This window comes from Lachnellula hyalina (genome assembly GCF_007821495.1).
Source record: "Lachnellula hyalina strain CBS 185.66 chromosome Unknown contig00024, whole genome shotgun sequence".
Taxonomy (NCBI): Eukaryota; Fungi; Ascomycota; class Leotiomycetes; order Helotiales; family Lachnaceae; genus Lachnellula; species Lachnellula hyalina.
The window spans coordinates 92302-107400 of record NW_022157138.1 but is presented as its reverse complement, the minus strand read 5'-3'; the positions used below and the strand labels follow the sequence as shown (position 1 = coordinate 107400).

The window sequence follows — 15099 nt, the reverse complement described above, 5'->3', positions numbered from 1 at the left end:
TTGACGGCTGTAAATTGATCGTAGAGTCTGCGCGACTAGTTTTGCGATGGCTTGAAGACGAGATTCTTGTTTTTTGGAATATTGGTTGGATGTTTGGGAAGATTGTGTGTCGTGTGGAAGGAAGAGTCAGGGCTGTTTGCGGGAGAGGGAGGGGAGGGAGGGTAAGGTAAGGTGGTAGGTTTCCTTTCGCTAAATTTTAACCGGCAATTCATTTTCATCTTATTTCGAGAGATACCGTTGGGCACCGATTTCACCCTCTTTCTTTACATGTTTGCTTTTTTTTGTCTGTCTCCATAAATCATAAAATCCAAAGAGCTCAATTACTTACCGCATGTTTGCAAATCGTACGAGTTGGTTGACTTGAGGCTTTTTAGTGCGAGGCTTCGGCACAAATCACATCGGGAAAAAGTCTCGACTAAGTGCATCAATTTTTAATTGCTGTTTCTTTGCTTCTTATCAAAACTACGAGCCCAGTGCCCAGAGGAATGCATCATTTCTCATCAACCATTTCACATCTCTTTCTGCATTATGCAATCCCCCTTCTTGAACCATATTTACAAGTTAACGGCAGTTCTGAAGTTCTCACCAGCGTAGATGGCCTTGTCACCAAGCTCCTCCTCGATTCTCAAGATCTGGTTCAACTTGGCAAGACGCTCAGATCGGGCTGGTGCACCAGTCTTGATTTGACCAGCTCTAATACCAACGACAATATCGGCAATAGTGACATCTTCGGTCTCACCAGATCTGTGGGAAACCATAACACCCCAGCCAGCAGCGTAGGAGTCCTTGGCTGCTTGGATGGACTCAGTGAGGGTACCGATTTGGTTGACCTTGAGCAGGAGGGCGTTGCAAGACTTGAGCTCAATAGCCTTTTTGATGCGGATAGGGTTGGTAACAGTCAAGTCATCTCCGACAATCTGGAAGTTGGAGGTCTTGTAGAAGTAGCTCCATGCCTCCCAGTCATCTTCAGCAAAGGGGTCCTCGATGCTAACAATTGGGTACTTGGTGGCGAGTTCCTTGTATTGGTCGGCAAGTTGCTCATAGGTGATCCACTTCTCAGGGTCGCTGTCTGGGTTCTTGAAGTCCAAGTCGTACTTCTTAACATCCTCCTTGTAGAACTCGCTAGAAGCAACGTCCATGGCGATGTGAACCTTTCCAGTGTATCCGGCAGACTCAATAGCCTCAGTGATGAGCTCGAGAGCCTCCTCGGCGGTCTGAATATCTGGTGCAACACCACCCTCATCTCCGACGTTACCGGCAGATTGTCCATACTTCTTCTTGGCAAGACTCTTCAACTTTTGGTAAACCTCAGAACCTTGGCGAAGAGCCTCGGTGAAGGAGGGTGCGGATCTATGCAGGGTCAGTATAATGAAGATCTTAATCGAAGCAGGTAACTCACGATGGCACAATCATGAATTCTTGGAATGCTAAGCGTCCACCAGCGTGGGATCTGCATCTCGTTAACTCTTGCACTTCTTCAAGTATTAATTGATACATACCCTCCATTGAGAACGTTCATGAATGGGACAGGGAGAACATATGGCTTCTTGGTGCCTGCGAGGTCGGAAACGTGGGCGTAGAGGGGAATTTGCTACATCAGTTAGTATGGCACGACTGTATAAGTAGAATGGTGCCACGAACCTTCTCGGCAGCGGCGGCCTTAGCAACAGCCAAACTGACACCGAGGATGGCATTCGCACCCAGCTTTCCCTTGTTTGGGGTTCCATCAAGCTTGATCAGGAACTCATCGACCTTTGGCTGGTCCTTGACATCGATGTTCTCCTTGATAAGAGCGGGGCCAATGATCTCGTTGACGTTGGCGACGGCCTTGAGGACACCCTTTCCAGCCCACTTTGTCTTGTCTCCATCACGGAGCTCAACAGCCTCGTGCTGGCCTATGTTATAACTTGAATCAGCCTTGTCTGGGAACGATGGGATCGATTATACGCACCAGTAGACGCGCCGGATGGAACAATGGCTCGGTGAAGGCCGGTCTCGGTGACAACATCTACTTCCACGGTGGGATTTCCTCTCGAGATGGGTTAGCTATGTAGGCTCAATCAACAGAGGAAGGCTTTGTTACCGAGAGTCGTAGACCGATCGAGCGTGGATCTTGGTGATGGCCATGATGATGTTTTTTCTGCAGCGGGGTAGATTGTTAGCAAAGGCTGAGGGTACAAGTAAAAGCAGGAACAAAAGAAGGGGAGGGGTCTCTCACCTTATGTAGTGGTTTGCAGGTAATGTTTATGTGCTGGAAGACAAGTCGTCAGTTTGAGGTTGGAGATTAGAGGTTGAAGAAGAAATTGATTGTCATGAGAAAAACGTAGTAGTGGAGTGGTGGAGCGATATGCGCACAACGCGATCGGAGCTGTAGCTTATCTCTAATGGAGAAGCTCAATCTCTTCGATTGGCTATGGGATAAGATGGCATGGAATGGCATGGAAGACGTACTGGCTTTAGGTGGTGGTCGTGGTTGTGGTGTGTTGTTTGGACAGAAAGACCGTGAAGGAGGGGCTTTTGTTGAGTTTGGTGGGGTGAAGTCTCGCGGTGGACACGGCACTGTACGAAGTATGGCCGACATTATTGACGCTTCTTGTTCCACTTGCCAGGTAGGATCAGCCGGTCACTCCCGCCTGCAGCCTTACCTGCCTACTCCGTTGGGTTTTGTAGTTCATCTTTTCTTCGAATTGTCTTCTTCTTTACTGCGGTCTAATCAAAAGGCAAATCCCAACTTGGCGCTATGGCATGAAGCAACTCTACAATTTGGTATATATCAGAGTTGGGGGCTCTGTTGAATTCCGAGCATTACTCTACAGAACTTCTTGGCAATACCTAGGTAATGGCATCATGTTTGCTAAACATTTCGATGCGAATCCCTTTGAGCTAGGTGCATATATAAATGCCGAGCTATGTGTTACTAGAGCCTCAAAGGGTCTCTTTTCATATAAGCTCTAATACAAGAACTGGCATTCAACCAACGCAAAAGCTTCCACAAATAGTCCGAAGTCTCACTTTGCTGGTTTTGGGTGCAATACTCTTATTTCTGATATATATACCTACTTCTAAAGTCTTCTTTCTAATCCAATAATACCTGAAATTAACCACTAGGGTCTATATTTGAGTCTTAGGTAGGACTAGCATCACTAGACTACTATACAGAGATATCACAGAATGGATTTTATTCTTTTTAGCTCTAAAGAATTTTGATAATACAGGAACACCATGTAGACTCACAAAAGCGAGCAAAGAAGGAAGACCGACTGTCAATTCCAAACTTATTCGCAGCCAAAATGTGAGCAATATTTACCCTGCGCACGTGATAGCGCAGCTGCTCAAGATTGCTTTTGCCGAAGTTCAACCTTGCTAGATGAGGCAGCGACAGCTTCGCGTCTACAAAGATACAAAGTATCAAGCCCGCCAACACATTTCCAACCTCACATAGCAACCCATAATCCAGACGAACCCATTTTATCCTCCTCCTCTGCGATACCCCCATTTCCCTCTCAATTTTACATTCTAAAGCAACATGGCCGACGAGGAGCGTAACCATGCGCTTTTGTCGTTCAAGAACAAGCTCCTAGAATCCAGAGAATGGGAGGCAAAGCTGAAGGCGTTACGGTTAGACATCAAAGGCCTCCAGAAGGATTTCGACCATACGGAGGACAATATCAAAGCTTTACAAAGCGTTGGGCAGATCATTGGGGAAGTGCTAAAGCAGCTTGATGACGAGAGATGTTCGACCTCCCGAGCCCCCAACCATCCGATCTACAATAGCTAACATTTACACGATAGTCATCGTCAAAGCCTCATCCGGACCCCGATATGTCGTTGGTTGCAGATCGAAGGTCGACAAGGTGGCGCTGAAGCAGGGGACGAGAGTTGCGCTTGACATGACTACGCTCACAATAATGCGGATGCTGCCCCGAGAAGTCGACCCGCTTGTTTACAATATGTCTTTGGAAGATCCCGGTCAGGTTAGCTTTGGTGGTATTGGAGGTCTTAATGAGCAAATCAGGGAACTGAGAGAGGTCATCGAGCTTCCATTGAAGAACCCGGAGCTATTTCTGAGAGTTGGTATCAAGCCTCCGAAGGGTGTCTTGTTGTATGGACCTCCAGGTACGGGAAAGACGTTGTTGGCGAGAGCTGTGGCTAGCGGTCTAGAAACCAATTTCTTGAAGGGTATGTAAAAGATGCTTCATCACTGGCATTTACTAATCAGTCGCAGTCGTATCCTCTGCCATCGTCGACAAATACATCGGAGAATCCGCACGTCTGATTAGAGAAATGTTCGGATACGCCAGGGAACACGAGCCATGCATCATCTTCATGGACGAAATCGATGCTATCGGAGGACGAAGATTTTCAGAAGGTACATCAGCGGATCGTGAAATCCAACGGACACTGATGGAGCTTCTCAATCAACTTGACGGTTTCGATTACTTGGGCAAGACGAAGATCATCATGGCTACGAACAGACCCGATACCCTTGACCCTGCGCTTCTGCGAGCTGGGCGCCTGGATAGGAAAATTGAAATTCCTCTCCCGAACGAGGTCGGCCGTTTGGAGATTATGAAGATTCACGCTGCTGGCGTGGTTACAGAGGGTGATATTGACTTTGAAAGTGTTGTGAAGATGAGTGATGGGCTTAATGGAGCTGATTTACGAAACGTCGTTACTGAAGCGTAGGTTTCCCTTTCCCCTACTACCTCAAATCACAGCTAATATTTGCAGTGGTCTCTTTGCGATCAAGGATTATAGAGATGCTGTGAACCAAGATGATTTCAACAAGGCGGTCCGTAAGGTGGCAGAATCGAAGAAGTTGGAGGGTAAGCTGGAGTACCAGAAACTCTAGATATGAAGCGTTTGTTTCTGCTTGGCGCTATGGCATATGGTTGAACGTAGGCTCGACACTGTACAACACAAACACCGTATGGAATGCATAGATCTTTCCGGAAAGGTGCTCGTTCTGAAAACAGTGATTTGTGTAAATTGGCATATTCTCCTTTGACCAAATTGTGCCACATTTCTCCATAGACATAGACATCGGAAAGCGGCTAGTTGTGATACTCACCTTCAGACGTGCACTCAAACAACAAAGAAATGTTTGTCATTCTCTCGCCCGTCCCAAAGGTTTTCGTTGTCCTCCCACGCCAATGTCTATGCCTCTAACCCTCCCCTCTTCCCCTGCTCAAAGGACTATTGAAACCCCCTTGATCAAAGTCGAAGAATTCGTAAAGCGCGGCATCACCGACTCAGCTCATAGCGTCATAGATCTCCATGAAGTATTGAATACGACGGATAGCAGATACGAAGTATTGTTGAGGACTCTCATAAGGTTCTAAGCCTCCTCGATAGTGCCTGTGCCTGACGATCACGGGCAGGAGGGGATGCTATTTATAACTTTAGTGTGTGGCTTTGCCTTATACCCCTGCGGCTGACCGTTGCTTTGGGGTTCATCTTCTCGTGAAACACTGTGGATTGCCTCGCGCTATTGGCCCCTTTTACTTCAGCTCAGGTAAAACTTGCCAGGAGAAGTAGAAGAAATACGCAGACTCAGTATTTCATAGGCCTAGACATTCCAGCCACAATCTGTTTGTGACTTCTTTCTGCCATGCACTACTTCTACCTACAGTACTCGTCTCGTACCAGATAGTGGAGTGGCGCTTTCTCATTGCCCGCCCAACCTTACCGGTTTCATAATCCTAGCCGAACTTCAAAGCTTTGAACGCGATATTTCTTGGCCTTCTACTTCTTCTACTTGAACCCTCCCTCCATCCCCGTTATTCCATCTCACACCTCCGTCTTCTTCTCGCACATCAGTCTTGCAACCACTCGTTTAGTCCCTCAAAACCCCAACGCCCATTGTCAGACGATTTCCCTCGCTACCCCGCCTACAAAGAACCACGTAAGACAAGATGTGGTGAGTAAACATACCCCTCAGCCCCTGGACACACCCCAGACAGCTGCTAACACAACGCAACAGTGGAATCTTTGGCTAGTAAGTTATCTGCGAGGAGGACCAGGGCATCATGCTAATATATACAGCATCAATTACTTGGTCGAGAAGGACCGCAAATACATTCTCGATACCCTCGTCAACGGTCTCTCCCGTCTCGAATACCGTGGCTATGACTCTGCCGGTCTCGCGGTAGACGGTGACAAGAAGAATGAGGTTTTTGCATTCAAAGAGGTTGGCAAGGTGGCCAGGTTGAAGGAGCTCATTGCAACAGAGAAGCCAGATCTTACCAAGGTCTTCGATTCTCACGCCGGTATTGCACACACTAGATGGGCCACCCACGGTCCGCCATCCCGTCTCAACTGCCATCCCCACAGGTAATACACCTGGGACATTCTTGGCAGACGTGTAACTGATGATGAATGCAGATCTGATCCCACATGGGAATTCTCCGTTGTCCACAATGGTATCATCACCAACTACAAGGAATTGAAGACTCTGCTGGCTGCCAAGGGCTTTAGATTCGAGACAGAGACCGACACAGAATGCATTGCTAAGCTTGCGAAATACATCTACGACCAGCACCCAACCATGGGATTCACCGATTTGGCAAAGGCTGTCATCAAGGAGTTGCAGGGAGCTTTCGGTCTCTTGATGAAGTCTGTCCACTACCCACACGAAGTTATTGCTGCCAGAAAGGGGTCCCCATTAGTCATTGGAGTACGAACACAAAAGCGAATGAAGGTCGACTTTGTTGATGTCGAGTTCACTGAGGATACCCCCCTTCCAGCTGAGCAAGCATCCCAGAACGCTGCGCTCAAGAAGTCCGCTACTGGCAACTTCTTGTCCGTTGGCAATTCCCTCGCTCCCCCAGACAAATCTCTTCTCCACCGCTCGCAATCCAGAGCCTTCATGACTGATGATGGAGCACCAATGCCAACTGAGTTCTTCCTTTCTTCCGACCCTTCGGCCATTATTGAGCACACAAAGAAGGTCATGTACCTTGAGGATGATGATATCGCGCACATTCATGAAGGTTCCCTCAACATTCACAGACTTACAAAAGCTGATGGATCCTCAAATGTCCGAACTATCCAGACCATCGAGATGGAGTTGCAAGAGATCATGAAGGGCAAGTTTGAACATTTTATGCAGAAGGAGATCTTCGAGCAGCCTGAATCGGTCGTCAACACCATGAGAGGTCGCCTTGACGTTGAGAACAAGGTGGTTACGCTCGGTGGCCTGAAGGCATTCATGCCCACTATCCGCCGTTGCAGAAGAATCATATTCATCGCCTGCGGAACTAGTTACCACTCTTGCATGGCCGTTCGCGGTATCTTCGAAGAGTTGACCGAGATCCCCATCGCCGTCGAATTAGCTTCCGATTTCCTCGACAGGCAAGCACCCGTATTCCGCGACGACACCTGCGTCTTCGTCTCCCAGTCCGGTGAGACTGCCGACTCCCTCCAAGCCCTGAGATACTGCTTGGAGCGCGGTGCCCTGCTCGTCGGTATTGTCAACGTAGTCGGCTCCTCCATCTCCCTCCTCACCCACTGCGGTGTCCACGTAAACGCTGGCCCAGAGATCGGTGTTGCGTCCACCAAAGCCTACACATCCCAATTCATCGCTATGGTCATGTTCGCACTATCCCTCAGCGAAGACCGTGCATCCAAGCAAAAGAGACGCGAGGCCATCATGCAAGGCCTAGGCGACATCTCGGAGCAAATCCGCGAAGTCCTCAAGCTCGACCAGCCTATCAAGGAGCTCTGTGCCCGCACTTTCAAGCACCAGAAGTCCCTCCTGCTTTTGGGCAGAGGCAGCCAGTTCTCTACTGCTCTCGAGGGTGCGCTCAAGATCAAGGAAATCTCGTACTTGCATTGCGAGGCTGTTATGTCTGGTGAGCTAAAGCACGGTGTTTTGGCGCTGGTTGATGAGAACCTGCCAATTATTATGATTCTCACTCGTGATGATATCTTCGCCAAGTCTTTGAACGCTTATCAACAAGGTATATTTCCCCCTCTCATATCCCTATTTCAAGTTCCAGAATAGTATCTAACGTCTAAACAGTTATCGCCCGCAACGGCAAGCCAATCGTAATCTGCAACCCAGGCGACGAAGAATTTAAAGCCGGACAAGCCGAAAAGATCGAGATCCCCAAGACAGTCGACTGCCTCCAAGGCCTCCTAAACGTCATTCCCCTGCAACTCATGGCGTACTGGCTCGCTGTCGCCGAGGGCCTGAACGTAGATTTCCCGCGCAACTTGGCTAAGTCCGTTACCGTAGAATAAATGTCATGACGTTGCATCTGAAAAAAAAAGAATGAAAGAAGTCTTGGGTTTGAGAGGGGTTCTTATACTTATCTATGGGTTTGGGGATCAATCGATGGATGACTGACTTGTTTATTTGCTTGTTTTTTTGGTTGGTTTACGTATGAATGACATATGAATCTTCTTAGCGTTCATTGCAGTTGGGAAAAGGGGCTTGGGAGGGAATTGCGAATCAACTTGGACTTGGACTTGCCATTCACATCTAGAGAGAAGTGGGCAGGGTGTATATTTCAGTCGCAATGTGATTCTATACTATGACGCGCTATGCTATGCTGTGCTATGCTATGCTATACTATTTGAACTGTGAAGTTTGCAGAAATTATCATTTTCGTCAGTCTTTACTCATTATATTGACGATTACTGATTCTTGTGAAGAAAAAATGCCTTGATTGACTTATGGAAGATTCGGTTCATTACCTGCTTATCCTTTTCACTTGCACACTTGCTGGCTTGCTTCCCATGGCGTTCAATCTCTAAAGCGTCATTATAGCATTCCTTGGTCTCGGCAAGTGTCCGTCTGGTTCTAATATATTCCTATCCATCCATCCCTTTGCGTAAAAACTAAACTAGTTTAATACTCTTACGAAATGGAAGCCAGAGAAAGGCAAGCACACCTATGTCTCTCTCATTCATTGTAGTGGAGTATTTCAAATGGTTGAACCAATATCAATATACATGTCAGTTCCCTAACTTACACGCAAACCTAAAAAACAGCACCTATCCAAAGCGCGAAAGTGATATCTTTTATAAAAACAAGAGGGAGAAAAAGACAAGACAAGGAAAAAGACCAGTTCAGTCTGCTTTTGGAAAACAACGAATCAATCTACGCATATCCAATCTCTCCTTCAGCCGACGTGACCGAAACAAAAATCGCTTCGGAAAGTTTTCTAGCTGCTGCGTCAGTTATGTTATAAGCCAACCTGGATAGGAGCACAATTCAAAGCTCATTCACCTTTTTCTTCTCCTTAGCAACGAACATGGGGCGAACGAATACTAGACATTGGATATTCGGATTTCTCTTCAATCTCGCGACATAGAACTAGTAGAGGATTTGGCTTGTGATGGATCCTCCAAAGGGCTAAAAGGATCAGGGAGAAAATCTTTACTATTAGTGAGATAAGATAAATTAGTATCTGCCATCAAACATAAAGGCTGGACATGGTATGTTCTTACCCATAGTCCCTGTCGAACAGTTTATTAGACCATGATACAGGCCTATTACGCCCTCATTAGTAAATCTCTAGGTAAGACGACAAGCCGGGATAGAAAAGGGCTTCTGACCGGTTTTCGACAGTGCCATACACCGGCTGCTTCAACTTCAACTTTTTATCCTCAGATTGCTTAATGAGACTAAGCCAATATCAAAGTTAGTAAGCGGCGGGTACAAGATAGACGGGGAGAGGCCTGGAGTGTTGTCCTCACACATGCGATTGGGTATTCCCTGCCTCCTTTACTTTGCTCGACTCTCGCTTCCTCTTCAGCTTATTTGGACTAGCAGGCACTATCGGTGCTGAGGTTGCTGGTGGTGCAAAAGAAGGCTCGCTATTGATGGTGGTTAACAAGCAGCTGAAGTATTCAGGGGCTTTTGGGCTTACTCGTGACTTGGTTTATTGTAGACTGGATCAGGGGCCAAAGCTGTCCGCGGAAGATCTAAGCGAGACATCAACGGGCTCAAACTCCTCTTTATGTGTATGCGTTCTTCTGAATCGTCGCCTCCCACGATCGGATTACAAACGCTTAGGTCGTTGACCTGGGTCTCCGAGGTGACTGTTTTGCCATTGCGGTACATTGGCATATATCGACGTGGATCCAAGCCCATTGTGTACCGATCGGTACGCGTGCCCAAATTTGGATCTATAGAGACAGTCTCCTTCAAATCGACCAATCCGGTTTCAAGGTTTCTAATCCAACCTATTGAGGGCTCTGACCGCGCCTGGGATCCTGGACTTCTGACATGTGCTCGTGTGTATACTGAAGCGCAGGATGGTTGTTCGGGGGGCTGTGATGATTTCATATTTGGCACACCAGTAGTATTTGCCTTCCTCAAGCTTTGCTCGCTTGCCGTCTTACTCCAATGATTTACTGAGCGAAAGTCTTCTGGAGGTGGCTGTACAGTCTGTAGAGAAGCATTACGGTTCGTTGCAGGTGGAGAAGGCCATGGGATTTTGGGTGGTATACCGTGCCTGGATTTGTTGCGTCCCATCTGAGGTTGATGGTTAGGGGGGGTACGGGGTTGAGTGCTCGGCTGAACGATTTGATTCTGATGTTGAATGGCAAACCCATGATTTCCCATGGGCTGAGAAGGACCTTGGTTTGTAGAAGGCATGTCATCCATCGCGCAAGCAGTTGCTTCAGCTCGCAATTTCGCAGAATGGTTATGCTTTCCTCCGGACTGAGAAGAACGTTGGGATGTAGGGGGTGTTTCCTGACTTTCTCTGCTACCGGCGGCCATCGGGTGAACTGCTTCAGCTTTCGATCGGATAGAAAGGTCATGGTTTCCACCAGGCTGAGAAGAACCTTGACACGCAGGGGTTTCTTCACGAATTGCTCTGCTACCGGCCACCGGAGACTGATTGTTCTGGGAAATACTTGGAGTCTGGTGGCGCGGTGTATCGTGTTGGAAAACCTGTGGAAGAGCTGAAGCATGATATTGATACTGAAAGTAGTGACTATGTGTGGAAAAGTTGTCCGGAACACCTCGCCCCTGATTTTGCTGCTGGTATTGCGAATTGTTATGGGTATGGTTTGGCGGAAAGGCTGGGGCCTGCCGGTGGTGTTGCGGATGGTAGTGCGGGTTCATTTGGGGATAAGTTTGCGGAGTAGCTAGACTCGGTAGGAATGGTACTGCGTAGTTATTGTATGGAGGCGGAGGAGGCCCTGAAAGGGAGCGTCCTGGACTCCATGGACTCTGACTTGAGCCACTTGGACCTGGAGTACTTTGATTGGAACTCTGTTGAGAACTCGACATTGGCACGCCTGCATGATGCTGACCAGGAACACTGTCTGCGTTGCTGTTTGGGTTAGAGTGATCCATGGTAGGCTTCGCAGTCTTGCAAACCCTAAATGCTTCTCGAGTTTCGTAGCTAAAGAATATAATTATAAAATGCAGCGTGAGATACTTGAATCACATACTCAATTTCAAAGTAATTAATACTCTCTATGCTAGAGTTGTAATAATAAGATAAGTCTTCGAATACTCGGCGTGGATTTTCGGGGGTAGGTGAGGAGGAAGATGAATAAAAAATGGAAAGCGTGTCTGGGTTGGGTGATTCCCCTGTACTAGACATAGCACCTAGTTAAACCTCACATCACAGAAAAATCACCTCGCACAGTGAAGATAAATTGGATGCCAGACTTTAGATTTTTCTCCGGCAGGAGAAGACCCCTAATGACTACACTGTATAGTTTCTTTACGACCGCTGAATTATAATGTATCATCCCTATGCAGTATGTGGATGTATGAGCAAGGTTTGAGTTGGATTTACTATATCTATTATATCTTTCAAAACTGACTTTCTCTGATGTAATCACGGCCTCGGAAAGTACGACCTAAGAACTCGACGATTTTTGACTTGAAAGCTGAAAGCTTGCTAATATTCTAAAAGACAGTTATACTTGACAATTCCAGGACCTCGAGGTGAGTACTTCTTTCAAGATATCTACATATCATACTAGTTCAGTAGTCTGGCAAGTAAGACACGTCTGAGCAAAGACTTTACAAAATTGATATTAAAACCCCTCATATATAAATTACACATACCACCCAGGAAGTTTATGTGTTACTAACATCGAGAAAAGCTTGGACTTATCCATTTCTTCTGCTTGGAATGTTTTGATAGATACATACGGACGAACAGATGTAGGAATAATCCGGGCCCACAAAAAGAACAACACGGCACGTGACTTTGTCCACATAGAGTAACCAGATCATGACGAACTGACGACAGAGACGACTAGACGACAGAGACAACTAAAAGAGAAGACTCAAGCGACTAGAGATGATAATATAACGCACGAAGAAAATAGAACAACCAGCCAGCAAGCATTCCCAGCTGTACATCGGAGAACTTTCACCTCCAAAACGATGCAAGGTAAAGCCACGAAGCTGAGAAGGCAAGACTACTTGCCTCCACAGTCAGGTAGGTACGCAAATATCAAGTTGGATGACACAGAAACAGAAACAAATTGAGCCGCGAAGGACGAAAGAAGGGAGATCAAACAAGATTTCCAATATCACGGCCTTCAAGGGGCACATGACCTATCACATGCAGCCTAGGAGCGGGATTACTTTTCTCCCTCCCTCTTCTCTTCTCTTCCTCTTCCCTCAGGCTGAGCTGAACACAAGCCACGGTGTCGTGCTACCCATCTTATATCTAATAATATACTAAAATACTACAGTAATGCCGCATACTGTCTACCGTGTATTATTAGGAATAATTGCGGCTCAAAGGATCTTTACCTACCTTATTAGGTATCCTACCATTGTACTATGCCTTTACGTGCAGTACTCGCACTCGCACACACTTACCAATTGAGACACTGGCCACACACACTACGATTGGACTCTTCATGCATAGGTACGTACTGCTATTGTGATGGAAGACAGGCAGCAGCATTTCGACCGTCCTCTGTCCAAGAATGGCAACCTCTTCGGATGTTTATGAGTAGCCAATGGTTGCCATATGAAGGATTCATCCGCCCCGTTTTGTTGGTGATGTAGATGCAGATCTGAGGCTCAATTCCACCTAAGCCACGGTCTGCTGCTGCGTCTTACCCCTGGCCGCCTTCCTTTATCCCCAGAAACTTAGCCTTGCCTAGGACAAAGGTCCGATGTTACGGGTACACCCCGATTGTTTTACCAGGGGTACATGTGGTTGGCTACATGAGACACAGATCTCTATATTCACACTAACAAGAGCCTTGCCCCGTACTGGACAGGACGAAAAAGCAGCGCCAATTATGATTGTTCCATGTCGAGTGGCACATCAAAAGGCCCCAAAATGAGTGCCGCTTTTTCTATCCAGGACGAGCCTGCTTACACCCCCTCAAGTGAGTTTAATATCTGCAGTAGATATATAACGTCAAGTACGAGTGGTATTATGCATCTTCTCCCCCGAAAGCTCGAGGCTGAATCCTCCAATTAATATGTTTGTTTCCGGTCTAGCCAATGAAATCACTTGGGTGGTTCCAAAACTGTGTTGCGCCGTTGCTCCAACGTTGGGGCCAGGCAAAATTCCTACCGTTATGGGCTGTGCTGGTCGTACCTGCTAGTCACAAGTGGTCTAGAAAGGGATCTCATGAGAGGTGTTCGGTCAGTAAGTCTAAATATATTATCACTCCATGTCCACCCTTATATGTTGTCCTATTGCACTCAGTATCTTCGACTTCTACGACTACCGAGGATTCTTCTTCTCAATAATGGGATTCAGAACTTTGATCAGGAAACTTTTACGAGTCAAACAACCTGTTGATCTTGTTGATTTAAGTCCTCCCACAAGATCTCGTTCCTCTTCTCAGTCATCATATGATGAACCTAAGGGTGACCGACCTTGGAGGTCCTTAGTCGGCAGAAAACTCAGATACAAGCCTGGATCTGGCTTTGCAACTCGACGAAAAGCCTACCGCAATCGCATACTGTTGATAATTTTCATTCTATGCGTTTTGGCAAGCATCGCTGTGGGGTTTGTAACCCCGTCACACATTACATTGCTGTATTTCAAGCTAAATTTCGCTCGTAGGACGTGGTACGCTCTCGTGATCGCATTGATCAAGCGACTCTCACCAAAGACGCCTTCAAATGGTCTCCAATCAATCACTAAAAACTGGCAAAGGCCCAGTGACTCATTACGCTTGCTATCACCTTGGCCTCAAGACTTCAGCAGAGACATATCACCTATCCAAATACATAGTCATAACGATTATCACAGGAAAGTCCCCCTCTACGAAGCCTTAGCAGTTGGATGCGTAGGCGTCGAAGCAGACATCTGGGTCCGCCACGATGGAAACGGCAAAGAAGTCCTTCTCGTCGGCCACTCGTCCAAATCCCTCACTGCACAACGGACACTAAGCAACCTCTACCTCGACCCCCTTCTACAAATCCTCGACAACCAAAACAAGCTGGGAGCATACGAAGACTCTCAGAACCAAAACCGTCCAGTCGGAGTTTTTGAAACGCAACCAGATGAAAGTGTCGTTCTGCTCTTGGACTTCAAATCCTCAAGCGCAGACCTCTTCCCCATCGTCCTGGCCGCCCTTGAACCACTCCGAAACAAAGGCTACCTCACTACATATACAAACAACATTCTAACTCCCGGCCCCCTTACCATCGTCGCATCCGGAAATGCCCAGTACTCAGACATAATCTCCAACTCCACATACCGGGACATCTTCCTCGACGCGCCCTTAGCCTCAATCTCAGACCCCAAATACAACACCACCAACTCCTACTACGCCTCGACCTCCCTCGCGAAAGCAGTAGGACGTCTCTGGGGCGGGAAATTCAGCTCAAAGCAATTGCAGATCGTCAAAGACCAGATCAAGGCAGCGAGCGACAAGGGTCTCAAGGATCGGTACTGGGATACGATTAGCTGGCCTATTCCATGGCGCGATTATGTCTGGAAGACGTTGATGAATGAGGGGACGGCGATGCTGAATGCTGATGATTTGGAGAGTGCGGGGAGGTGGAATTGGGATTACTGTGTTGTGGCCGGGTTTATCCTGTGCGGTTAATAAGTAAACGTTTTTGTTTTGCTTTGTATATGTGTGCCTGATGGTTATGTCAGATTTACCAGCTCATTTTGTAAAATGATACCCCTG

At 47.2% G+C, this 15099-nt stretch overlaps 4 protein-coding genes across 4 annotated transcripts; 3 read left to right on the top strand and 1 right to left on the bottom strand.

Annotated features, from left to right (window-relative positions):
* Window positions 1-554: 554 nt before the first annotated feature.
* enoA (Enolase) lies at window positions 555-2139 on the bottom strand (the record flags this gene model as incomplete). Its single annotated transcript, XM_031146647.1, has 6 exons — window positions 555-1350; window positions 1400-1450; window positions 1500-1591; window positions 1642-1895; window positions 1952-2031; window positions 2084-2139. Coding segments are annotated over 6 exons (1329 nt in total), but the record flags the coding sequence as incomplete, so codon positions are not given.
* A 1387-nt stretch (window positions 2140-3526) lies between these two features.
* On the top strand, window positions 3527-4852 carry rpt4 (putative 26S proteasome subunit; the record flags this gene model as incomplete). Its single annotated transcript, XM_031146646.1, has 4 exons — window positions 3527-3734; window positions 3793-4179; window positions 4226-4682; window positions 4732-4852. 4 exons carry the CDS (start codon window positions 3527-3529, stop codon window positions 4850-4852), a joined length of 1173 nt encoding a protein of 390 aa, XP_031007706.1.
* A 1063-nt stretch (window positions 4853-5915) lies between these two features.
* Window positions 5916-8244, top strand: GFA1 (Glutamine--fructose-6-phosphate aminotransferase [isomerizing]; the record flags this gene model as incomplete). Its single annotated transcript, XM_031146645.1, has 5 exons — window positions 5916-5920; window positions 5984-5998; window positions 6046-6333; window positions 6385-7961; window positions 8024-8244. 5 exons carry the CDS (start codon window positions 5916-5918, stop codon window positions 8242-8244), a joined length of 2106 nt encoding a protein of 701 aa, XP_031007707.1.
* Window positions 8245-13623: 5379 nt separating this feature from the next.
* On the top strand, window positions 13624-15012 carry LHYA1_G001664 (Altered inheritance of mitochondria protein 6-like protein; the record flags this gene model as incomplete). Its single annotated transcript, XM_031146644.1, has 2 exons — window positions 13624-13964; window positions 14022-15012. 2 exons carry the CDS (start codon window positions 13624-13626, stop codon window positions 15010-15012), a joined length of 1332 nt encoding a protein of 443 aa, XP_031007708.1.
* Window positions 15013-15099: the final 87 nt, after the last annotated feature.